Source organism: Xiphophorus couchianus, chromosome 23 (assembly GCF_001444195.1).
Source record: "Xiphophorus couchianus chromosome 23, X_couchianus-1.0, whole genome shotgun sequence".
In the NCBI taxonomy this organism is placed as follows: domain Eukaryota; kingdom Metazoa; phylum Chordata; class Actinopteri; order Cyprinodontiformes; family Poeciliidae; genus Xiphophorus; species Xiphophorus couchianus.
The window spans coordinates 21,921,846-21,946,970 of record NC_040250.1 but is presented as its reverse complement, the minus strand read 5'-3'; the positions used below and the strand labels follow the sequence as shown (position 1 = coordinate 21,946,970).

Here is a 25,125-nt window from a genome sequence, read left to right as displayed (position 1 = left end):
GATCCAGACTACAACAGGAAAAAAATAGCCGTTTATTGGAGCCAAGGCACCCATGAGTGGATTCAGTGGTGTGCGCTGTCATCAGGGCTAAGAATACCTCCCACACCCTGCATTCACCCTATCCCTCTGACATGCGCTGCGTGGCATATCACACTTCCAGCGGCCGACCCAGCATGAGCGGCTGCTGGAAGCCTGGGGAGCTTGAAGCCTACTGTATTCTGTTACTGTAGCTCACGCAACAGGAAGTGAACTTTCTTGTTGATCACCAGAAGTTAATTTGGTCAAAAAGGATCATTTGCTTTAATGAGATAAAAAAAAAATCGGGAGCCGGCTGTGTGTCCCATTTGCTGTGACTGGCGGCTCTCAGTGTGTGCAGACAATAACTGGACAAATGGTCACATAGACCAGAGGAAACCCTAGAAACTAGAGCATGTTGAGACAAGTGAGCCTGTTATTTAAAGGTGGCATGGATATGCCGTGCTGCGACAGACTGGCGACCTGTCCAGGGTGTACCCCGCCTCTCGCCCGGAACGTAGCTGGTGATGGGCACCAGCAACCCTCCCGACCCCATTAGGGACAAGGGTGAACAGAAAATGGATGGATGGATATGCCGTGCTTAACCATAATCCCCTTGCGCTACTGTCGTGGAAAAAAAAGAGGATTGGTTCTATTTAAGTTCAGCTTTTTACTTTTTTATTTTCTTTTTTTGTTCTAAGCTTGGATGGCGACAGATGTGCTGGCAGCATTTACCTTTACACCAGGTGTGAGGGATCAAAAATGTTAATAAGTTAAATACGTTTTAAGGCTCAGACTTGTCAAAAACCTATGGTTAGTGTAATAAAATTGATTCCATCTTGTTTTTAAAAACTTTGTTCTCTAGAGCCAGTTTTTCCATTTCCCTATTGATGTAATCAGATATGTACAACTTGGAATTATATACTTTGTTAAAGAACAATAAAATAATTTAGCGTGTTACAGTAGTCTCAGAATAGAAACAATTTGGCAGATGTAATGTATAGCCTGTATGGGGAGTCAAGTGTTATCAATGTAATTGTGTGTAATTGATTTTTTTTTATTGTGTTACAACTACTTAAGATTCTTTTAACTCTTTCAATTCATATGATGAGATCTCTCTAAAAAAATAATAATGTAGCGATTCAGAATTTCCACAATATTGTGTTCACCTCAGTTTAAAATTTAAATGCTTTTCTTTATCTTATTAATTTACACATTCAGTTTTGTAGCATGTTGCACTTGTTAGACAACAGCGATACTCCTCTATTTAGATTGTAATAAGTAGATTTAAGCAACTTTACATCATACATTTTCGTTTAGTTTTCTTCGTGCTGTACAGATTTTAGGCTTATTTCACATAACAGAAGCCCAGTTCCACATCACTGAAACAATTTTCAGTTGTATTTTGGGGTTATAAATCTAAACTCTAATTAGTTATATGACTCACCACGCAAAAACAAACAAACAAAAAGGATTCCCGAAAAACTAAAAATCAGAAGTGAACATCAGGACCTGCTGTGTGAACGCAGCCATAGTTCGCTTATGCCTCTGGCCGACTTAGCCTTTCAACGAAATGAGAATCCAGATGCGGCATTTGAAATACCAGTAATTAACCACAACGTTTCAATAATAATAAATAAATGTAAAAAAAAAAATCGACAACTGTGGTAATTAGTTTTATTTTCAGCCCGCTTCACGCCTACAGTGGACATTTTCCCGCTGTACCTTTACGTGCTGGTCTCTGCCACAGTATTGCTCGCTGGAACATCCTTTCATCACATCCTGGGTTTGCCTTTCGACAGATCAATGTCCGTGCGTGGTGAGAGGGGAGGGGTTGGAAATGACAGAGATGTTCTCTCTCTGCTCTGCTGCTCTCCAAGCATCCCATTCACACTGCGCGCAGCGGCGGCGGCTTATCACGATGTCTAACTGGCGACGCTTTCTCCATCTGATGTGAAACACCAGCCTGCTCTCTGGTCGGCTCCGTCTCGGTGGGCTCGGTTGTTTTATCAGGAGAATGCGTCCCCCTCCTGTCGGTTCCGTGCGGGTCTCTCTGTGTCTCTGCCTCACAGTTTTAATGCACCGAGTCTCTGGTGCTGGCTCTGAAGACGCTGTTTATAAAGGTGAGGCGGTTTTGTTTTGGGGGGCTTTTGTTTGTGCACGCTGGGGATTCTTTTACCACTGCAATTTTCCTCTTGAGGATGCGGTGTCAAAATATGCATTTGCTGGAGATTATTTTTAATTAAATAGACGAGAATGCAGCTTTGTCCTTTTTATCCCCAATTCTTTGTTATTCCTCCTGCAGCAGAAAACAATCAGAGCAGATTGAAAGGCGTCCTCGAACATATGCAGAGTTATGAGGTTACCTCTCCTGTGTGGCTGCATCCTCGTAGACACATCAGATCTGCCAACAAAGAGGTGTGTGTGTGTGTGTGTGAGAGAGAGAGAGAGAAATGTTGGATATTTACCCAACTGACAAAACAGCTGAGATTTGTTCTCATGTGAAGCCAGAGTGTGTTGCTATGGCTGAATCTCATCTGTTTTATGTTTTCCAGCATCCGGCAGAGGTCCAGGTTCTGATCTCAGCCGAGGGCCAGCAGCTCAGGATACACCTGGAAAAAAACGAGTGAGTGTACCTTCAGGAAGCCACAGCATCATTTTTGTTTTATTTGCATTAGAGACATAAACTTTAGTATATTTTATTTATATTTTTTGGTGGCAGGCCAAAGTGTTAGATGATCTGCAAATTTATTTTACAAACGAGGTTTACCCCAGAAAACCTGCTGAGTGGTTGGGCTGCACTAGGGCAGCAGCCAGTTGTGTTTTTGAGTTAAAAAATGTTTCAAGTTGACAGGAAATTTGAAAATATCACTTAAATAATTATGTGTTATTGAAGGATTGGAAGATTAACACCTGAACAACAACTATAAAGTCTTAAAAAATGCAAATATTTTAAAAAATAAGCAAGGCTTAGCCTGGTGGGGGCACAAGTAAAGCCTGGTGGCCCGCCAGGCTTACAATGCACTTGAGGAAGCCCTGACAAATAATAGTCTTAAAAGTGTGGCAGCCCCGTTTACTCGAATGCCCATAAATAAAATCCAGTCTGCAACAAATTACTTCCATCAAATTAGTTTAATACAGTCCAAACACGAATAATTTAATCTCAATAAAAATGTGTCCAGTGAAATGTGTTCGGCTAGAGAACCTTAGTGAACAAACAGCATCATAAACACCAAGAAACACAGCAGACAGGTCAGGGAGAAAGTTGTGGAGAAGGATGAACATCTTACAGAGCACTATAATTCATCCATTCAGTCATCTTAAAATGGAAAGAGTCGGCACACTTGGCTTCTTGGAGGAACTGCAGAAACGCACAGCCCAGGAGGGAGAATCTATAGCGCACTCCCCAATGAGCGGCACGAAGAAACTCACCGGTGAATGAAAGCCACAAAAAGTCCTTTTACAGTTTGCCACAAGCCACATAGTCGGCTGGTCAGATTATTTAAATCAAACGTTATGGACTACATTCGATGTGCTAATGTGCGGTGGAGAACCTACACTGTGCGTCACTGTGAATCCACAGGGTGGAACGTGGTGGCAACATCATGCGGTGGGGAAGCTTTTCTTTACTAGGGACGAATAAGTCGGGTTTGACGATGTTATTTGATCCAAGGTAAAAGGAATGGTTCGGGGGCATTTTTTCCACTGCGTCTTCATCTCGGTTGTAGCCTGTCAACAGATCAGCCTTCTGTTGCATCTGTGATTTATTACCCCTACAGCTAATTTGCTCCACATTTGTTTTGTAAAAAAGTCGAGAGTGAAATTTTCTCTAAGTAACACTAATGACAACCCAAGTACCACCAGTGGTGCTTGAGAACCATAGGATTACGGCATCTCAGTCATCAGCGAGCCGACCTGCTTGCCCTTGTTTGTTTGACCAGATGTTCGCTGTGACATGGACGCGTTCACAAGGTCAGTGCCCCCGGTGGGTGATGACGAGAGGTGGGGGTCGTGGTGGACGACAGACACCCGATCTGTCCGCCTTGAGCTAACAGGAAGTGAGATTGTGCCTCTCCAGCGAACATCCTGCAATCTGATGTAGCGGTTCCTGTCCGCTAACAATGAGACGATGGCAGAACGAGAGGCGAGTGTCTTACCCCTTTTTAATCGAAAGTTTGCAGGGTAGGTCTGCGTTTTACGATAAACTAACTGAGGTTTTATCACTTGGATTTGAGCCAGCAGACAAGTGGACAGCAGAGGCTTTATGAACGTCAGCCACGGAGTCTGCTTTTGCCCTCGAGGGTATTCCTCATTTGGATTCTCACAGAGCCTCGTCTCCAGTGAGTCTGGATGAACGTTCCTCCCCTACCCACCCACCCCGAGGGATTTTCCCCTCCGCTACGTTGGCCCAGCAGGTGGTCACACTGTTAGGGCCCCCCCACCTCCCACTGGGAGAAGGGATTTTCATCAATCACAACCTGTCCGACCATGTGTGCTCAGAAAATAGAGCGGGAGCGATGACTGATGAAGTGACGCCTGTGAGGTTTTGACATAGATTAGATAAAACTTGTACAGTCTGTTTCTCAGAACAGGATGGAGAAGGTGTTAAGAAAGGATTACAAGCTGTTCCAAGAAAGAGGAAATCCAACCTTTTACTCGCAAAGAGAAAACAGCATTTTGAAATCAATTTTGTGCAATTTTCCTTTGTTCTGGGTCAGAAAAAGGTCTGAACATTTCACTTCTGCTGTAGTTTCACTTGGAAAAGGAAAGATATCCAGTTAGGTTTTGTCCTGTTGTATTTTGGTGCATTTGTAATAGCTCGAATGCTGCACTTCACTTAGAGACTGCATTTGCTTCATTACGTGAACATACTTAACAAAATTTACACTCATCATAACTTCTAACATTTAATTGGATCCTCGAGAGTTTTATGGTGTCTTGCAGCCCATCTGCCTGGCATGCAGATTTAGATTTAGTGCACTCTCACAGCGTAGCTTGCCAGCCCATGCTGTTAAGCACCACAAGTCATCATTTTTACAACTTTTCCTTTTTAATTATGTTTGGGTTTGGAGCTTATTTTCTCCATCTCGGTAACAGCAAAATCTGTAGCTCAGATTTGACTTTACAAAATGTCTTTTTTCTAAGTATTTATTCAGAGAAGAGGAGGAAGTCGGGAAAAATGTTGTCTGAGAAGTGTCACTTGAAGACCCATTAAACAGGCACCTTTCCCAGGGATTTAAAAGCGCTTTTTGCTGATTCCAGGCTGCTGAGTTTCACCATAGCGGGACTTTGAAATTCCTTTTAAGTTAATAATGCTACACGTGTGGTGATGTAGAAAGAAAGCTGAAATACTCCAGCAGCATTGATAGTTGAGTGTTATTGTCCACAGTTGTTTTGAATAATTCCTCAGTCCTTTGACAAAACTTGCTTCCAGCAAATAGACCTTGTTTTTTTTTTGGGCACTGTCATCAGTTTGCTTCGTCATGGCTCACCCATGTTGGATATCCTCGCTCTAATATATCATGATATTTGGTCTTTAAATAAATATTTATCATTCATATCTGACTAATCTTTGCTGTTGGACAAAAGGTTCTTGAGGTGAAGAAAACCAACACTGATACCGCTGTTTACTAAAATATTGTGCTCCAATAATTCCAGGGTTTTTTAAAGCCTTAATTGACAATATGTACTTACTTTGAAACCAAAGATTGTTTCCTTTGTGTCATTTCAAACTAATTTTCGCATTCTTCTTTCACCTTTGACATCAACACGGTATTTCTGAAATACTCAGATCATCCCATCTCCCATCAACAACAAAACTCACTTGACTCCTCTTCTGTCCCCGTTCTTGTGCTTTGCTAGAACTCCGGCAAATCATCCTCACCACATCTATATGCCTAAATGCATTGAGTGCAACAATACTTTTTGTTCAAGTTCCTACAGAACAATTCTGACACTTTCTGGAAAGAGCCTGTTTTTTGTTTTTCATCCTTTAATTTTAGCACTAGTATTATGTTCCCCTCCCATCCCAAATCATTGTTTCGCCCCTTTGTTTCCCAATAAAGACTCCCAAAGTACTTTTGATTCGTTTCCAATGCTGAGACGCAAATGGCTGTGAGACTAAAAGCTTGGCCGGGGAAGACTACAGTTTGTGTCGGGGGGAAGATTAATGATTTTTCAGGAGCAGCCAGATGAAACGCTGCCAGTAAATACCTGGTAGTATCCTGGCTGCATCTCTGTATCCTCTCTGCACCCAAAACTGTGTTACAAGGTCAGCAGATAAATGGGAAACCTAAAGCAGCTGTGAAATGATCTCGATGTCATCCTTTTTATTTGTCTCTTGTGACGCTCCAGGGCTATCTTTCTCCAGCTGTCCTTCTTTTCTCCCCGCTTTACCTCATCCTTTCTTTAGCCAATCGCAGCAACAAAATGTGAAAGAAAACAGAAGACATTAGTGTTTGTCGGCATTGGTTTTCTTTATGGCCAGAGTCCAAACCCAATCCATTTCTGTCCTTCCCAGTCATTCTTCTCTGTCTGTGTGTGTGGGGGCGTGTGTGAGTGTGTGTGTGTCTGCCTGAGCTTTTATCTAAATGAAAGGCCACAGCGCACTTGCGTCGGGCTGATTCGGTTAAGAGCAAGGCGTGGATCAGTGAGAGCAGGCTGACTCAGAGTGCACGAAAGGTAATGCAACTACACCGCGAGATGGAGAGGAAGTAGTGTGAAAGGGCGTGTCATGGACCGGAGGAGAAGGGTTGAGCAAGGACGAGCTGAGAGGAAAAGTTGCGACAGTTGGGGTCGGTTTGGGCGTGAGTTATATCTCTCTGGTTCAGACAGGACCCGTGTGGATTCTACCTCTTCCTCCTCTGCCTGACTTTCTCTATTCTTCAGCTTAGTGCCCTTCCTGCACATCATTAAGTGCATGAACCTGAATGTAGCACTCCCTTAGGAAACGCGGCCATTGTCTCTCCTCTTTGCTCTTTTCCTTCTCCTTTAGTTCGCCCTTATCTTGTCATGTCCTCCACCGAGCAGCTCGGAAACTGGAGTTTTCTCACCTCGCTTGACGCTCCCCGGGGCTCCAGTGTAAATAAACGAGCCCGGCAGCGAGGCTTAGGGAGTCGGCGGCCACACGCAGACAGATGACATCCGCAAGCTAACCTTTACAGACTCAGCACCACGAGAGAACGCAAAGACGGTAGAGCCGATGGAGTGGTGAAAGCTGACGCGTAATATCATCTTTATTTTTATTTTTTTTGCTGCGTTGACCCAAAACACCATCCGCCCTGTCCAGAAATGTATTTTTTCTTTTGCGCTGCGTCAGCCATCTTTCTCCTGACCCCCTACCTCCGTGCAGTGATGTCATCTGATACTATGAGAGAATGCAACCCTCTGACCCTGTTGCATTACCCCCCCTGTGCTCCCCAACCCTGTCCCCACCCATCACTATCTCCAAAGTACATTAGCATTACTCCCCCACTCCGTCTCTCTCCTGCCAACGTTGAACCAGCTCTTTGTTTCAGCTTCATTTGCTGGACAGCCTCGATTCCAGCAACATTGCTGTGCTAAATCACAGCATCTGTCCAAGAGCTGGAAGGCATCCAGACGTCGCTGGCCGACACATAGAACTTTTACAGTCTCACTTTGAAAGCCCTCATGGTATTTACTGGAATGCAAATAAGCTAAAGGCTTTAAGTTTTTCTAAAGTCAATGGGATGCGTTTCAGGCTGATTGGCTCAAACTTGGCAGTGGAATGAGGTTCGCGGCGCCTGGCCATGCTTAGCTGTGCTGGTCCTCGCTAAAGTGTTTCATCCCTCGCAAATTTATTTTTTACATTTTATCATGTTGCAAACTTCTGTTTGTTTTAGTGGGATTTTATGTGCTAAATCAGTATATAAGTGCATAGATACTAAGTGAAAGGACAATTAACTGTTTTTATTTTTTGTTGTATTACACATAAATCTAATCTACAAGCCAGGATTTCTGCTTATTTGTATTAATGAGGTATATAAGATCCAAGGAGGATTTCTTGTGTTAAATTTGTAACCACATGAATATACTTTGATCAAAATCCTTGTTTTGTAGCTCTTTCTGTATGTTTAGAATCTCTGCTGGAAGCTCCAATCGACAATAGGCACTTCACTTTTTCTGCAAGACAAGAATCCTCACAGCATAATGTTGCCATTACTGTGGCTACATTATGCCTTTTTTGGTTTTCTGTTTTGGTTAAATGAGCTTATCTTTACAAATCAGAATTATATTTTTAAACTCACCTGGCAGTGTTTGCAATCTTTAATGTTTGATACGTTTATGAATATTGCTATGTAAAATTAGTCAAATTGACATTGTGCTTTTGGAGCGTACATGGTTGTTGAAAAGGAAAATAGTTTCTGTCATGCAGGTGTGACACCGCTGTTTATTCCAGTTTTTGATCACCAGTCGACACCTCCCATGTGTCAGGAAATGCTGAGACGAAATGAAACTGCTGATCACACCCTCTGTGGTTTAGTGTGGCACTTTATTTTATACTACTTTATTTTATACACAGGTTAAATGAATTAATCTATGGTACATCTCCTATTGATGATAAGAATGAGCATGCCAACGTTTGCATTCTGGTATGTAAATGACCATAAAGATAATGGAATATGATATGTGCTGCTTTGGTTGGACAACACATACACATTTTTAATAAATTCTGCCAAACACCGTTGAGAACCGACAGGAGCTGCACCAGGGTGTAACAAATGTTTTGCTAGCGGTAGAGGCTAGTTGTATAATTTCATAGATGGTGTGTTTTGACTACATGTCACGCTGGGGCAGGTTATATAGCCATCAGTCTGCTAGTGTACACAAACGGTTATCCCCAAGGATTGGTATGTCAGAGTGGTTTTGCTCAGGCACAGAGCTGCTGATTGGCGTGTGAACAGGAGCAAGAATGGAGACGGAGTCATTTGTTTCTTTTTCAGACGACATAATTGCGCGTCATGTAGCAGAGCTGTGAAGTAGCAGCAGGCTGAAGTTGAGTTTGTTGTTCATTCGGTCTCTGAAAACCGCAGAGCCTTAATGATAACCCAAGATCAGGACTCCTTGATCAAGTTCAAGAGGTTGCAAAGCTAAAGGAAGGCCAGATGAGGTCAGGAGGTCAAATCCAAACGCTGAGGGGGTTGCCCAGTTTGCGATGACACATACCCACTGACTGATCAGTTTTAAGTCCTCTGTGTCGGACATGTATGTGATTATAGAGCCTCCTCTTTCTTAGTGGATGATGAAGTAGTTGTTTCTGTCTGTGGCTTGCTTTGTTGCAGATTGCATCAACAGGCTGTCATTGTTTCAAGTGGCTTGCCTCCCTCAGGGCGTCTATCGGGGGATGGAAAAGACTTCCCTTCATTTGTCCTAATCACGCTTTAGAGAAACAGATATTTTGTGTGATCCGCTCACTTGCATCCTTATGAGATGCAATTTGTATGACATGCATTGTATGTAAAGCAAGCAGTGTGCTAACTTGGCAAATATACATGACTGGAAACTGGTGGACACAGATTAAAGATGTCTGAATTAGCTATTAAAGTGGTCAGCCATTTTTAAGTGGTGTTTGGATTTCACTAGAAATTTCCGTGCTAAACCATCAGACACTGCGGCCTGAGTTGACTAATACTGTGCTAATGTTCTGAGCTCATTGTATTGATTATCAGACTTGTTGATAATTCCTTAGCACAGTTACTCCTCTATTAGCAGCCACGGCCCCTAAAAGACATTGTACTGAACTGAATACATAGTTTACCCTATGAAATACAAATGTTTACCGATGCATCATCATCACTACAACTTATGTAGAAGCCATATTGGACATTGAGGTTTGCTTGGAGATGGAACTTAATCAGGAAATGTTTTAGCAGTTATTCGCTCGTTCCGAAGTGAGTTATTGATGTACGTAGTGTCTGAATTTCAAATGGAATTAAACGTTCCTCAAATGGTGCAGTAAACATAGAGCACTTGTACAATAGATTGGTTCAAATGACCAATTATGACAAGCAGCCTGAGCTTTCCTAGCAATGCCATGCTAATGCTAATTCGGCTGAATTTATTAGCCTTTTGTGAATTCATACACTGTAGCAACACATTCTCTAACATTGATTTTCCAATAAGTAGATACAAACAGGTTATCAGTGCAGCTATGAGCTTAGCATACAGCTTGAATTTAATAAAAGCCCCCGTATTTCAATTGAATTACAACTTCAGAGAGAGATAGCGGCTTAGCTTTTAGCAACGCTAAAGCTCAGAATGCTAGCTAACGTTTGGTTCGTGTTAGTGAAAGGACAATTCATTTCCAAATTCAGTTGTTTTATTAATTAAGCTAACTTCACCCAGTGTTTAAAACAACATCAATATTGTCTTCCAGCTTTTGTGCTGCAGCATGAAACAGATAATGAATATAAAAAAATTAAACTGTGCAATATCTAATGCATTTCAGACAAATTGGTCTGAGTCACAGCTGTTGCTTGATTTGGTAAATGCATCTTTCACTCTAATCTCAATTTGCTGCACTACTGATTAAAGGATTCTAAGTTCAATCTTAGGAAAGAAAAATACTCTTGGAGAGGCAGAGCAAAAGAAAACCATCTGTAGGGCAGACACAGTTTATGAATGAAAACAGGAAGGATGGATTGAGACACAGTTGGAAGGAAAAGAAGCATCAACGCTGGTCTGAGTCCAAAGGCCCTTGCTGAAACACACACATGCACGTACACGCCCGCGCACACACACACACGAAGATGGAGGATAAGACAAAAGTAAGGCTTTACCCAAAGCAATGTTTTTTCAATGTCCAGACATGCATGCAACCTCCACTGATTTATCAGCCTCTGCAGTGGAGTCAGACTTGTTTAGTAAATGAGAAATGTTTTTATTGTAGAAAAAATAAATCTGGAGCACGGGGAGCTCACTCTGTCCACAAAAAGCATTTTTACCATTGAGTTGTACAATCACGGGAGCAGGTGAAGGAATTCAGGAAAACATATATAGATTTATTTGAACACTTATGACATCTTTTTTGTGCTGTACTATCTCGGATTTATTTAAGAAAATCTTTAAAGCACTTTGGTTCAGTGAGGTTATCTCCCAGAACCGCTTGAGATACAATGTTCTCTTTTGTTATCTTCGTTCCTTCAGCTGTTGCTTATTAATTATCGCCCCCGGTTCACGTTCACCCTTAAGGTCTCTATATGTTTTGCTGCTCTGTGTCTCGAATGTTTACGTCGTCTTTGTGTTGACTGCCTCCAGACAGCTGCTGGCCCCTGGGTATCAGGAAATCTGGTTCAGCCCTGATGGAGCTCGCCGGTCCGCTTCTCCTGCCAGCCCCGTGAGTCTAAAGAAACAGTTTTATGCTCCTAAATCACACAGGAATAACGTTACAGCGCATTTCTGAGAAAAAAAGGAAGAGTCAATGTGAACTTGAGCAAATCAAGTGAAAATCAGCATCGGTGTTAAATGCGAGAGTGTTTTTTCTGAAAATACAAGAACATTACATTGAAAACGGAAAACAAAAAGCTGAGGGTTGAAACGAGACTTTGTTTTTCAGGAAAATTGTTTCTACCATGGTGAGGTTCTGGGCATTGAAGGTTCCAGTGTTGCTGTCAGCACTTGTTCAGGGATCAGGTAAAGAAAACTAACTTTATTCACAGAACTTTTACAGATGTCTTGCTCCTGCTGTGTGCTTTGCTTGTGCATTGAATTCACAAAGCAGACTGCAGTTAATTTATAGATTCATTCTCAAAGACGGGGCATTACAGCTTTGAAGAAGGCGCAGACATATCCATTAAATCTAGCAGATGGGTGCTTTTTCATTTATTTTGTTGTAGCAGGTTGCTGTTGTTTTCAGTAATATCACTCAGTCATAAAACAGAGATTATTTTCTCATCATTTATTTTTTTATGTCTTTTGCTTCCTGGTTACAAAGTACCTGCATAATGCACTTTAAATGAAGGCAATTGAAAGCACAAGCAGACTCTGGTTAGTCTGAATTTAGCAGGTATACTTTTGAATGTTCACCTAAATTTTTTTACAAGTATTATAATAAGAGTTCACAGAATCGAATGTTCAAAAACAAAAAGCTCCTCAGCCCTTAGAGAGTCGAGCATGTCGTCAGATTTGAGGCTGGTGGAAAGAACAGGTTTCCTTTAACTAACAACAGGACGTTGTGAGTGGAATCTAGTACTATTATCTATTAATCTATTACTTGTAATAGATTAAGTTAAGCTGTGATAATGTTTCTGAGTATTCTAACTATAGATGTGCCACCATCATATCCTGATGATGAAAACTTTTACAGGCAATCCCCCTTTTTTTTTTTTTTTTACAGATATCCATGTCAGTCAATTAAAATAGAATTGCAAAAAAAACATAAGAAGTGAATCTTGGTTTTTATACAGATTTATTTTATTCAGAGTGATATTTTTCAAGCATCTATTAAGAGTGTGGCTTACAGTAAATTTTTCTAGTCATTAAGTTGTATATTGTTTTATATTTAAATTTTAGTTTTTGGGGTTTTTTTATCATTGATTTGAGATGTCCCACCTTGGTTTTAGGATTTTACCAATCAGCGTTGTGGATTCCCACAGTGCTGTGAAAATCCACCTGTTTTTTTTTGTTTTTTTTCCAATGATCAAACTGACTAATCATTCAAAAATGTAAAATGGACATGTTTCTGCTTTTTGAAATCAGTAAACTCAGGTTGAAATTAACCTGTACTCTTTAAATGGAGTCTGGTTAAAACACTGATCACTGAACAGATACCCCAGTCCTTATTTGTCAAGTTCAAGAGTTGCAGGTTTAGAAATAGAGCTGGTCTAATCCAGATGCCAAACAAAAGCTGTGAAGTGGCGCTACGCCACTCTCTGAAAATTGGGAGCCTATTTAAGTATGTCAGTAATTTGTGTCTTGGGGAACTTAAAAATATAACTACTAATAAAGTAGTTTAAAATTATTTCTTTCTCTGTATTTAAATTTCCACAAACTATAAAAACCACTGGGGGAGAAAAAAGAGTCTTGACAAGTATGGTGATTCTGAATGAAAAACATGTAGGACATAGATAATGACAAATGTCTAACGTTGAGAAAAAAAAAACTGAGAGTACTCAAATTTATAAATCAATATAAACATATTTGGTATGCAAGAGGGGACATTTCTGCTTGTCTGTGAATTGAAAAAAAAAATTGACTGCACAAACACTTATACTGTGATAATGCTGGGGCCAAATGCTTAACAGTTCACAGTGTGTCTAATCTCTCATGCAGTCCATTGAGTCAGTAGGTCGTTGGCTCTAAAATCGGTTCATCGAGTACAGCTTAGCGTGGAGACCCGCTTTTTTTATTGTGTTTTTTTCCTCGTCCTACGGCTTCAGAGCTGCTGATGTTTCCCGCTTGGAGGCCCTTATGAGGGACCCTGCCACAAATCAAGTGTTTATGCGAGGCTGTACATCTGGAGGGAGAGAGAAGGAGTACATCTTCATGTCGATTCTTTTCAGGAATGCAAACAAATCAAAAGCAGGACGCCGATGTGTGGGCGCCTGACTTCAGCAGATGTTCTCTGCAGCTGTGCGACCCTGCTGTTGTGTACGCATGCTTTTGCGAAGAAGCCAAGAGAGGATTCTGCTTTGGCTGCGTCTGTCCCAGCTGATCTTTATTTGTCAACAGCAGGAGGCATGCACTGTTCTGTCCTGCCAACACGTAAAGTTGTCAAAGTGAAAGAAACCAAAATGAAATTTACTGGATTTTTTTTTTTTCCTGTTTCAGCTGAAAACATATTACTTGTGAAAATGTAAGACAGTAGAAAGAAATGGGTTTATTATTGGCACTGTTTCCTTACTGGTAATCATTGAAATCAATGATGCGAAATGATTTCCGTGATGATGGATGACTTTGTGTCGTTTCCTCAGGGGACTGATTTCTCTGAACGAAAGCGTGAGCTACCTAGTAGAGCCTCTTCCTGATTCCACCGACGCCCAGCAGCATGCTGTGTTCAGAGCGGAGAGTCTCCGTCTGCCCGAGGGGAGCTGCACACATCACTATGGCGACGAGGAGCATCGGGGCGCGCTTAATGACTTCATCCGAGGAACGGTGTCGCCACGGATTGGGAGGGTGGGTTGCCATCTGGATGAGAATCCAAATTTTAAAGTGGCTTTCATAAATATTCCTAACCCTTAAACTTGTCCAGATTTTGTTATGTCACAACAACAAACTTTAACGTATTTTACTGAGAATATTATGAGATATGCCAACAAAAAGTAGCTGACTCATAGGAATGCAGACAAAGCAAAGAGGGACACTGATGTAAGTTCTTCTGAGCTTTTGCTGCCAACTCTAGAGATAAAACCTTTTCCTCATTATCCTTTTAGCTCAAGCTTCACTGTAGCTTTAACTGAATGTTTAAGTCCATGTGCAGGGTGAGGCCAGAAAGTGCTGCTGAGGTGACTTTTGAAGACGTTTTACTTGGTGTTTTCAGAGTAAGGAGGGATTGAATAACTCGCAGAATTAAAAACAACGTGTCCTCTTTCTTTTATTTCGCCGCACTAGTGTACTACTTTGTGTTGCGCTGTCATGTCAAATTCATATAAAGCAAGTGGAAGTTTGTGGTTCCGATGTGACAAAACGCAAATACAATGTTCAAGGGGTGTGCATGCTGCTGGAGGGTAATGCATGACACTGTTAACTCATTAAACCGTCTTTGTATGCAGGAGAAAAGGGAGTTGATGCAGAACATGAAATATGTGGAGCTTCTGCTGGTTGCAGACAGAGCTGAGGTAAGTAAATAGGTTGGAAGATGCCCACATATGGCCACATTTATCAGTTGCTAATTATGGTTTTGCATCTTTAAACCTAGGAATTGGAGAGATATATGTGCAATTCACACATGTTTATTAATATATCAATACATGATCAAACTTAGATTTTTATAAATTTCCATCTTACATGGTTACTCTTAAATGTTTAGTTGATAAACATGAATTATTTAATACATTGCACGGACTTTTTTTTTTCTTTTTTAGACACATCTCTGAGAAATTCCCTTTTAATAACTAAGATGGGTTTAATCAGAAATGCAGCACATGCGTGCGTCACTTATGTGTTTATTTTGGTTCATGTTGTGTTGCAGTTCGAGAGGCACGATAGGAGTTTGGACAAGACAAAACAGAAGCTGCTGGGAGCAGCCAACTTGGTTGACAAGGTAGCATCTCGTTTGAAACGTTGTTAAACACGCAAGATGTCAGATTTAGACTCAGTGCACCTGTTTGTTCTCTCCCCCTCCCCATCGTCTCCCCGCAGTACTACAAGGCTTTGAATATCCGTGTGGCTTTAATCGGACTGGAGGTGTGGACCGACCAGGACAAGATCGGCGTATCCGATAACCCGCACAGCACCTTGGCGGCGTTCCTGTCCTGGAGACGGAAGGAGCTGAAAAATCTCCCCAACGACAACGCTCAGCTCGTCACGTCAGTGTCTCTCGCCATATGGAACTTAATTGTTTCCCCAAAAAGCTTCATCTCTGCGCTTCCTTTAACTGCACTTTTGTACAGTTTTGTCCATAGAGTACGCTACCTGTTGGAACATTTTAGTGTGTATTTTATTTCAACTAATTCAAATTAAAAATGATCCGGAAGTAGCCAAAAGTTGATGGCAAAGTAAAAATGGCACAAGAAATCATATTAAGTAATATCCTAAAGAGCTCCATTAAAAAAGTGATTCATAAAGGGATTAAATGTATCGGTGATGTTACGGAAATATGCGCAGACACGATCTTGTCTTGTTTGTTGCTAAGCTGACTTTTTCTTTCACCACTGCTTCAAGGCTATGGTTGGTCACTTGCATCACTTGGAAAAGTATCTCATGTCTCGTCAAGCATTTTTCTTGTCCTGACTTCCTTCTTTGGGATCCCCCAGAAAACTGAGATGGAAGAGTCTATCATTTTGACATAAAAATCCTTAGTAGCTCACAAGATGTAAAAACAAAATAATAATAAAGACCGGCTCTACATTGCTGCTTAGAACAGGCAGTCCAGAGTTGGATAACTACAGCAAACCATTATACCAGCTTTGATGGTTTGACCATGATTAAATCTTCTTATTTCCACTTGATGAAGTAAGCTGGTCTCTGGTTAATGATTGGTGCACCATGTGGGTCACGACTCCCCTACCTGGCCTGGGTAAACCTTTTTACTCTGATAGACCTTCATTTTCAGATCTTGTTCATTTGTTTGTTTTTGTGATAAAAAAATATATATATATGCCAACTCCTTGTAAGTTGTCTCTCAGTCCAGTTGGTAAATATCTTGTGCAAAACCAGTTACTGATGGTGTTTTTTGTGTGTAGGGGGGTGTCATTCCAGGGCAGCACTATTGGCTTGGCACCACTTAAAACCATGTGCTCTGAATACCAGTCAGGTGGCGTGAACACGGTAAGAGAGAAAAACAAAACAAAACAAAAAACGCTACAATAATCCTAATTTTCAACATACGACTCTCGCGTTCCACTTGCAGTTGCAACCGCATGTCCTTGTCGTTTAATTTTTAACCTTACGTCATGTTTGAATGCTAAGGATCACTCGCCACAGTTTGTCGGGGTCGCCGCCACCATTGCACACGAGATGGGCCACAACTTTGGCATGAATCACGACAGAGATGGCTGCTGCCAGGCCAAGGCAGAAGACGGTGGCTGCATAATGGCTGCTGCCACCGGGTATAACGCAACAAACATGAAACATAATGTGAAATCAGGCTTTATCATTTAGAAAGAAAATAGGAAAGGCGATTCATTTTGTAGCTAGCATATGGTTTGTGTCTCTTCCGTCCTGCAGGTCTCCGTTTCCCCGTGTGTTCAATCCCTGCAACCTGAAGGAACTCAAGAGTTACTTGAACTCTGGAGGAGGAAAATGTCTCTTTAACCTGCCGAACATCAACTCGTTGTACGGAGGGCGGCGCTGCGGAAACGGTTACCTGGAGAGCGGAGAGGAATGTGACTGTGGGGAGGAAGAGGTCAGACGGGCTCTGTGTGCAGACACTTTTTCTTTTCCTTTCAGCATTTTTGATATTTTACGCTGCTAAACTTTGTGAACAGGAATGCACCAGTCCATGCTGTAACGCCAACAACTGCACCCTTAAAGCCGGAGCCGAGTGTGCCCATGGAGTCTGCTGCCATAACTGTAAGGTATGCAGGTTAGGTTAGGTGGCTGTTTATGGCAAGGAATGAAAGAAAAGTAATTTTCACATTTTTTTTTATGAATGTTAACACCCTCTGTTTTCTTTTGATTGACCACTACTGTTTTTAAGAAAGTTTGGCTTTCTTTGAATCATCTTATCTTTCCTCTGTGTCTCACTGTGAAGATAAAGAGCCCGGGAGAGCTTTGCCGAGGCACCTCTGGGCTGTGCGATCTGCCAGAGTACTGCGACGGAAAGTCGGAGTCGTGTCCAGCTAATTTCTACTTGGCGGACGGTACATCTTGCGCACACGGGGGGGCCTACTGCTACACGGGCATGTGTCTAACCCTGGAGCAACAGTGTCAGTTTCTCTGGGGGCGAGGTGAGTAAACTAGACACATGTCATATGTGTCTAGTTTGAGAAAGTTTATTTACATACCATAGTAATGGTATTATGAACAGCCTCCTAAAGCCTATATGAAACTTTGTAACATACAGAAAAAGGGATCTATGCTCATTCCTATAGATCATACAGAATAATTTCTTATGACCTCTTCAGCTCCAAGATCATCATTTATAGCGTGGTTTTATCGCCACAATTAAGACTATTGCGCACCCAGCTGTGGCTATTTCCTTGTTGCAGGAGCCTATATCCATTCTGAAGCCAGCAACTGGTCTGATTAATGATGGGTAGGCATGGTAACTAAGCAACCAGCGCTGGCAAATGAAGAGGAGAATACTTAGTTGTGTTAGCTTTGGGCAGGCTAACAACTAGCATGCCTATGCTGGTCATAAACTAGATTGGCCATTTCCTCTGCAGGCTACAATCACAGATACTGTAGGTTGGCTTTACTATTGGATAGGCTAGTGTTAGCATTGGAGAGGCTAGCTAGCCTGTTCAATCCGTATTCAGTTTTATGACAGAGACCACTAAGACGTCCTACTTTTTCTATGAGTCCATGATGCCAGTCACTAATAAGGTTCTCAGCGGATTTTGGTAGAGAAAAAGGCCCACAGCGTCACCGGCTCTCCGTGTTTCTTAACAGCGGGCAGGAGTTTTCCACAAGCACGTCCCTTCTTTATGACCAGACCCACCTGGAGTGTTTGGCTCATGTTGGAAGGTTAAAGAAGAGATGAGCAGACATCATTACAGAAAATGTGTTTTTTCCTTTTTGCAACACTCCTGAACAACCAGTGGGCAAGTCAAGTAGACAGAATCCAGTAGTTCTTTTGGAAAGCTGGTGGCCCAAAGTGGTTAGATAGCAGTGAGTATTGGATATGTTTCTTTATATTCCCTACCATCCTGCTGACAGTGTGCTGGCAAGATAAACTTGACTTGATTCCTTATCCAGTCTAATCATTTCCTAAGTTACAAATATCAAAAGACATCATATATCTTCCCCATTTTGAAGAGGAATAAGTTAAAGTCGTCTGTGTCACATCTCATCTATGCGTCAGGGAAACAACAATTCATTACTAATTTAAAGTTCCTAAGATCAACCTAAAGAGTAAGCCCCTTGAAAACTTTTTTTTAAACGTTTCTTCTCAGAAATCGTCTCTCTCCATGGATGGAAACCGTGCTGGAAAACTTCTGCTCAATGCTGCGCGCTTAAATTTTATGATATTTTTAAGTTCTTATATTTTTGTATTTACTACAGCTACTAAAAAGCCACTTTTCATATAGTAAAGTAGTTTTTCTGAGTCTTGAATAATGTGTGGATGAAAGTGATGAAGCAGTAGTTTAGGCCAATTTCCTATAAAGATTCTGATAATCTTACCCATTCACATTCATTTCAAATACAAGCCAAGTGAAATATCTTTAGACAAAAGCACCCAATCTGTATTTTTCTTTAGATGCAGTCAGGTTATTGTGGATTGTGGTCAGGAAACAATCATTTTAATATCTAAATTGCTCTATTTTAAAACCTTTTTAAAGCATCTGCTCTTAACTTTACATTAGATGTCCGTCTCTCTGCTGGACTTAATTACACAATTAGTCAATTATTTCATTCTTTTGTATTATCCTATAAAACCTCCAAATATTTAGGCTGTTTAGGTGAAGTGAGCTGCTTCAATAATTTCCCCTAATCAGCCTCTGATGTTGTAACAGAGTCTTCCTAGAGAGTCTTTGATGCATCAAAGGAGTCGTATCAGAGGCAGAAGGGAGCCCATCTGGTCTTCATCAGGTGGTCGCTGATCACAGAGGGATAAGTGTGTGTTTGTGTGTGTTTTGTATTGCTATTGTGATTTTTTTTTTCTCTTCCAAACCACAGATGCGCGCCCATCCCCTGATGTGTGTTTTAAAGAAGTAAACAAAGCGGGGGACATGTACGGCAACTGCGGCAAAGACCAAGAAGGAAAATACAGGCGCTGCAGAGACAGGTGAAGATTCAGGAAAAATTCAGGAAGTGTTCCTTTGGCCCTCCTTCGTCCAATGCGCGTCTTTATCACTGCACTCCAGGGATGCAAAATGCGGCAAGATCCAGTGTTCTGCTTCCGCCGCCAAGCCCATCGAGAACAACGCAGTCCGCATAGAAACGACGGTCAAAGTGGACAGCAAGAGGACAGCGTACAAGTGCCTGGGGACGCACGTGTACAAGCTCGGCCAAGGGGACGAGGAGCCGCAGGGCGACACTCTGGACCCGGGCCTGGTCATGACGGGAACCAAGTGTGCTGATAACTCTGTGAGACGCGTGAAAATATGCTAAATGGGATTTCCAGAACTAGCGAAGTGTGAAATCCTCTGGCTTTGAAGTGTTTTCTATTATTTATTTTTTTTATCATCTTCTTTTTTTTTTAACTGCATGATTATTGCATTTTATTTTGCCACTTCTCTAATGTTCTTCCTCACAGAACTCTTTTTTTTATTTTTATTTTTTTACCCCTAACAGATCTGCTTTAACGGAGAGTGTCGCAATGCATCGTTCCTGAGAGCGGATGAGTGCAATGCCAAGTGCCACGGACACGGAGTAGGTCCCAGTGTGTCGCAGCAGAAATGATGGATTTATTTGGCTGCTGGCCTATAATTATGGAAAGTAGCCGTCCTTGGCAGCGGGGCCAGCAGAACTATTTAAATTATTTCCCTTTAAAAATACAACGCGATACTGTAGGAATCCTACTGCTAATGCTAAAATCCTACTTAGAAAGATGCAGAAAATGAATAGCCGTGCTGAAAAATATATGGAATCCCAATTATCACTGCATTTTTGACGTGCACAATAGTAGAGTCCCATAGCACTGATTGGCTGCCGTACTTGGTAGCGTCTAATTTTTAAGGTGCCATTGAAAGGATAAAGTGAAATTATGAAAATTTGGGTCAGTTTTTTGTTTTCCTAATATTCTACTGCTTTAATTATGAGCACAGTCAAGTAAGAGTGCCGAAGGTGACACTTGGATGGACTGTGTGGGAGCTTGTTTCTTTTCTCCCAAATGTTACCTGCGTTACGTACTGTTACCATAATGTAGTAGTTTAACGATTACTGAAAATTTTACTATTATAATCTCTAAGAGGAGAATTTAGAGAGAAGGCAAAATACACACCCTAAAAATGTTTTCTAAATTTGTATTTTTATTGTCAAATTTGATTAGGTTTAAATCTCTAAAATGCTTCAAAGGGAATATATCATTTTTCCAACTTCTCAGTCATTTTCAGACATGTAACTTTCATATTTCCCGTATTCTAAGTTAAACAATGTTTGAAAAAAAAAAAACCATGAAAGAAAGCAGCTAAGCACTACTAAGATCCCAGCTGTTTGGTGGATGAGGAGAAATCCGTCTGGTTTACTTTGACAAGCCTCCCTGACTTTCCCTCCACAGTAGGATGTTTTGGGAAAGTAGAAATACCCACTCCTTTTTTTATGTCGGCCACAAGCAGCTGTGCACCCATTCAACATATGTTTATTTTGTTTAAAACAGCTGGCTGTCTTTGTTCTGCATTTTTAGAGAAAACCTCATCGTTTCTATATGCCTGCCAGTTTTAGAGGCGTTTTTCTGAAGACTCTTTTTATGTGATAATTCTGCTAGAACTACCAATGTGCTCTGAACAAACAACGGTAAGGCCAATGGTGACTCACTTGTTTCATGCTTTTAAGATAAGGCGTTCTGGCTGTTGAGCATGACTTAAGTCAACTTCAAATCTAATCGATGGAATTTCGTCATTCTAAAATGTTTGCACCTTTTTCTGTGGTTGGAATAAAGGCTGACGTTTTCAGGACAGTGGCCTCCCATGTTCATGTTTCACGTTTTTTCTCTTTCCAGCTGTGCAACAACAACCATAACTGCCACTGCGACCCGGGCTGGGCTCCTCCTTGGTGCAACCAGAGTGGGCCTGGGGGGAGTTTGGACAGCGGACCTCCTAGGAATCCAGGTACAGAACCCAGCTGAGGTTTCACATGTTGCCATATTGTATAACTTTATTCCCAGTAAATTAAATCTTCGTCCTGTACTGAATGTTTTTGTTTGCTTTTTATTGTTGTACTCCAATAATAGGCGTTCTACTGCCATCGGTGCTTATTCTGGTTCTCCTTATGGTATTGGCTACTTTCGGACTTTGGTTCTGCTACAAATGTAGACTCGGCCCACTGAAGGCCTTTCCTCCATTGCCAGTGCCGAAGTATGTAACGTCAAAACGATAAATACCAAAATTTACAGCAACAGGTGTTGATATGTGTTGTTCTCTTCCGAGTTTCATGTTGTATTTGTAGCCACTGTGGTTGATTAATCTTGTAGATGTTCAGAAGCAGCTGAAGATAAACCCATGGAGACTGATTCTCACGTCATCGGTCATGCCAACCCAACTTTCCTAGCGAAGCAGGATTTGGTAATTAAGAGCATCCATGTGCATAATGACAGCGATATGAGTGTGTGATGCGTTGCGTCTTGGTAGAAGTCCTTGAACTTTGTTTTCTTTTACGCGGACAGTCTACACCTCATCCGAGCCCGTCGTGCCCAGGTAGACCCAAACAGGCGATAGTTCGGCCGGCGGTGAAGCCCCCGCCCATCCCTGTCTACGCTGCCGAGCACAAAGACATCAGAAAGAAGCCGCCGGCCCCCTTCCCACCTGCAGCTCATCCTCCTCAGAAGCAAACATCTCCTCAGGGACACACCCAGCCTCTCTTTAAGGCAGCTCAGGATGCTGGACAGAGACCCAGCCAGACGTCCCCAATATTTCCAGGGCCTCCATCTTTACTTTCTCAAAACCCTAAAATACAGGTGCGACCGGACCCTCCGAAGAGACCTCCGCCACCCTGTCCAATCAATAGGCAGAGTGCGGTAAGTTCGTTTGAGCACACATTTGCGTAAACATCAGAACTTAATTTTATTTTATTTTTTATTTATTTATTTTTTCTTTTTCTTAATTTAGGATCACCATATTGTTCATGTGAAAAGACTCCAGTCTGCAAATAAGGTGCTGCGACGAAATGACGCTTTGGCTCCATCTGCTGGTCAGAAAATGCCACACAGGTAAAGTTTTTTGAAAACAGTCTTGCAACAAGTAGTCATAAATCTTGAGCTCTTATACGATTAAACTGTTAAGACATCTAAACTTCAGCTAACTTCAATTTGTTTTTGTTTTTTGTGACTGGCCCAACATAAAGTAGCGCATAACAGTAAAGTGGGTTAAATGCTCAGATGTGTCACAATTGTGCACTGCATCTTTTAATCTGAGGCAAAATCCCAATAATAAAACATTTGATGTTCCAAAGAAACATAAAAAAGCTTAATGTGTTTGAATACTTATGGAAAGCACAGTGGTTTATGTGTTTGTTCATATCAGCTTCTTATTTTTGCACCTCGTCTTTCTAGAGTTTAAACTGGAAGCTCAGGAAGGAACTGGGACCACCCCTTGCATCCAGAACTGGACTGCCTTGTACTGTTTTTATTCCAATCTGCAGTACTGTGGACTATGTGAAGTACTTGATTGTGTATTTACACTTAACGTGCACTGAGGTGCTGCAGAATAGATGTTTCGAGTCGAAGATCTAAAGCCTCACTAGCAGTTTGCAAATGAACGTGTCTGCTTCACGTGAAACCACCAGAGCTGTGAATTTTATTCTTTTTTTTCTTTTTTTTTTAATCATTATTATTTTTACTTGAGTGTGCTTGTTGTGAGTGGAAAGTGTTTCAAGTATTTATTCAAGAAGAGGAAAATAATGTTTACAGTTCAGCCTACGTACCAAACATGGTACTCCTAAGATCATCAACCCAGAATGTCTTATATTTAGAAAACATGTGACCTTCTTACATGTGAATGATGTTGGGTAATAAATTGCTTTTGGGTAGTTTCAGGATAACTGCAAAAATCTCACAAGCATGCTATAAGTAGGATAAATGATCAATGTTAAGAAATGTAAAAGATGTTTAGGTTTATAGGTCTTTTTTTTTTATTTTCATTTTTTTGTTGTCATGTTGCAGGATGTACATCAAAGAGTCGTAGGGCATTCCACAATAATCAAAATAATTATATCATCTATGGAACCTTTTCGAAGTTGAATAATAAAGTGTCACTTTAGGGTGCCTGTTTCATCCCAAATAACTTATAATTTCTCATTTCGACTCAGACAATCTGATTTTTCTTTTTTCTGTTCACTTATAGTAGTAGTTAAACTGAGCCATTCATATAGTCGACCAAAACCACAACAATGATTGTAATGATCACATGTGATTGTGTAAAAAGTTCAAGAGAAACTAACAGATTTGGGGAAACTGCAGTCACGTTTTGAAATGCAATGTCGTTCGTCCAACTATTTTCTCAAAATTGTGGTAATATTCTTATTCCATTGAAATAACTCTGTCAAATGGCATGACTTACCTTGTCACCTGACCTATGCAAATTGATGCTGCCAAATGCATCTGAAACTGGACGTCAAATAAAAAGCAAATGTGCAAATGTCTTCTTGTGTCAGTCTATGAAACACTTAAGAACGCATTTTTGTAGTTTGTAAGCACAAACTTGTCGCTCTTAAATGGAAATCCTCCAGTCATAACCCTTAAACTATTCTGTGTCAGTACTCTCAGTTAGCCTGCAGGGGTCCACACGCTGCCAGGCTTAAATGATTTCCCTCCCTGCTATTTAGGTGGAAACGTTGAAATGCTCCTGCCCTTTAGATCTCTGCAGCCTTTACTGAGATGAAAGCGCTCTGATTTATTCTAATCAAAAGACTGTTAAATACCAGAGGCCAGACCCCCTGAACTAACCAACCTCCAGCGCGACAAGACTCCACCCGCTCACAAACACTCCTTTTTTTTTTTTTTTTTTTTTTTAACGCTACGCTTACCGAAGAGCCTGGTGAGGCGACGGCAACTGTGACTGTAAGGGTGAAGGTTTGACAAGCGAAAAAAAAAGGTTTCATCGTGTGGCTTAATTGCAGCCAGCTTCTCCTGGTGAGCATAATTAGCCTGTCACTTCCAGTAGAGTTTCATTTATTAGAGATGATGATGATTGGCTGAGGGATAAAACACAGGGGTGAGACCCCCGCGTCCTCTCTCAGCAGGTTGGAGACGCGGCAAAGGGAGAATCTCACCTGCTGAAAGCTCCCCTGCCTCGTGCAATGACCCAATTAATCTGGGCTTGTTTTCCCCGCTTGCAACGTTGATGATCCTGCAAGTGTTTTAGCACCAGCTTTCTGCTTTGGCTTTCAGTCCTTAATGGTCATTGTGGGCTCCACCTCGGATATAAACGTGTACAGTTCATCCTAAGCATGTGTATGCTCCTCGAATGTCTACCCGCTCTGCTAGGTTACAACAACAAAAAAATCTTCAATGTGTTGCGATTTTTGTGGTGGACAAACAGAAATAAATGGAAGAAAACCTGCCCTGCAGCCACGGAGATTCACAGTAACTTTGGAGGAGCTGCAGAGATCCACAGCTCATTTATTGAACCTAAACACTGCTTTTCAAAATGAGAAAAAGTTACAGGAAGGCTC

General features: G+C 41.4%; 1 protein-coding gene across 3 annotated transcripts; it reads left to right on the top strand.

The window, feature by feature from the left end:
- Positions 1-604: 604 nt before the first annotated feature.
- adam19b (ADAM metallopeptidase domain 19b) lies at positions 605-24,093 on the top strand. Of its 3 annotated transcripts, none has more exons than XM_028008823.1 (23): positions 605-2,138; positions 2,324-2,433; positions 2,571-2,641; positions 11,293-11,371; positions 11,591-11,667; positions 13,947-14,148; positions 14,745-14,810; positions 15,164-15,235; positions 15,334-15,500; positions 16,377-16,461; positions 16,603-16,742; positions 16,861-17,038; positions 17,121-17,210; positions 17,387-17,582; positions 19,474-19,582; positions 19,662-19,884; positions 20,092-20,169; positions 21,458-21,566; positions 21,689-21,812; positions 21,929-22,019; positions 22,121-22,471; positions 22,563-22,663; positions 23,006-24,093. In XM_028008823.1, exons 1-23 carry the CDS (start codon positions 2,033-2,035, stop codon positions 23,010-23,012), a joined length of 2,832 nt encoding a protein of 943 aa, XP_027864624.1. In that variant the 5' UTR covers positions 605-2,032; the 3' UTR covers positions 23,013-24,093. The 3 variants fall into 3 exon arrangements, with proteins under 3 accessions (XP_027864624.1, XP_027864623.1, XP_027864625.1); XM_028008822.1 differs by having other exon boundaries at positions 2,321-2,433; XM_028008824.1 differs by lacking the exon at positions 23,006-24,093 and having other exon boundaries at positions 2,321-2,433; positions 22,563-22,667.
- Positions 24,094-25,125: the final 1,032 nt, after the last annotated feature.

Excerpts from the sequence above, each read along its gene's own strand:
- adam19b (XM_028008822.1), top strand. The coding sequence starts at position 2,033 with ATGCGTCCCCCTCCTGTCGGTTCCGTGCGGGTCTCTCTGTGTCTCTGC. Across the intron at positions 2,434-2,570 it reads TCAGATCTGCCAACAAAGAG|CATCCGGCAGAGGTCCAGGT; the intron begins GTGTGTGTGTGT and ends TATGTTTTCCAG. Across the intron at positions 16,462-16,602 it reads AGTCAGGTGGCGTGAACACG|GATCACTCGCCACAGTTTGT; the intron begins GTAAGAGAGAAA and ends TTGAATGCTAAG.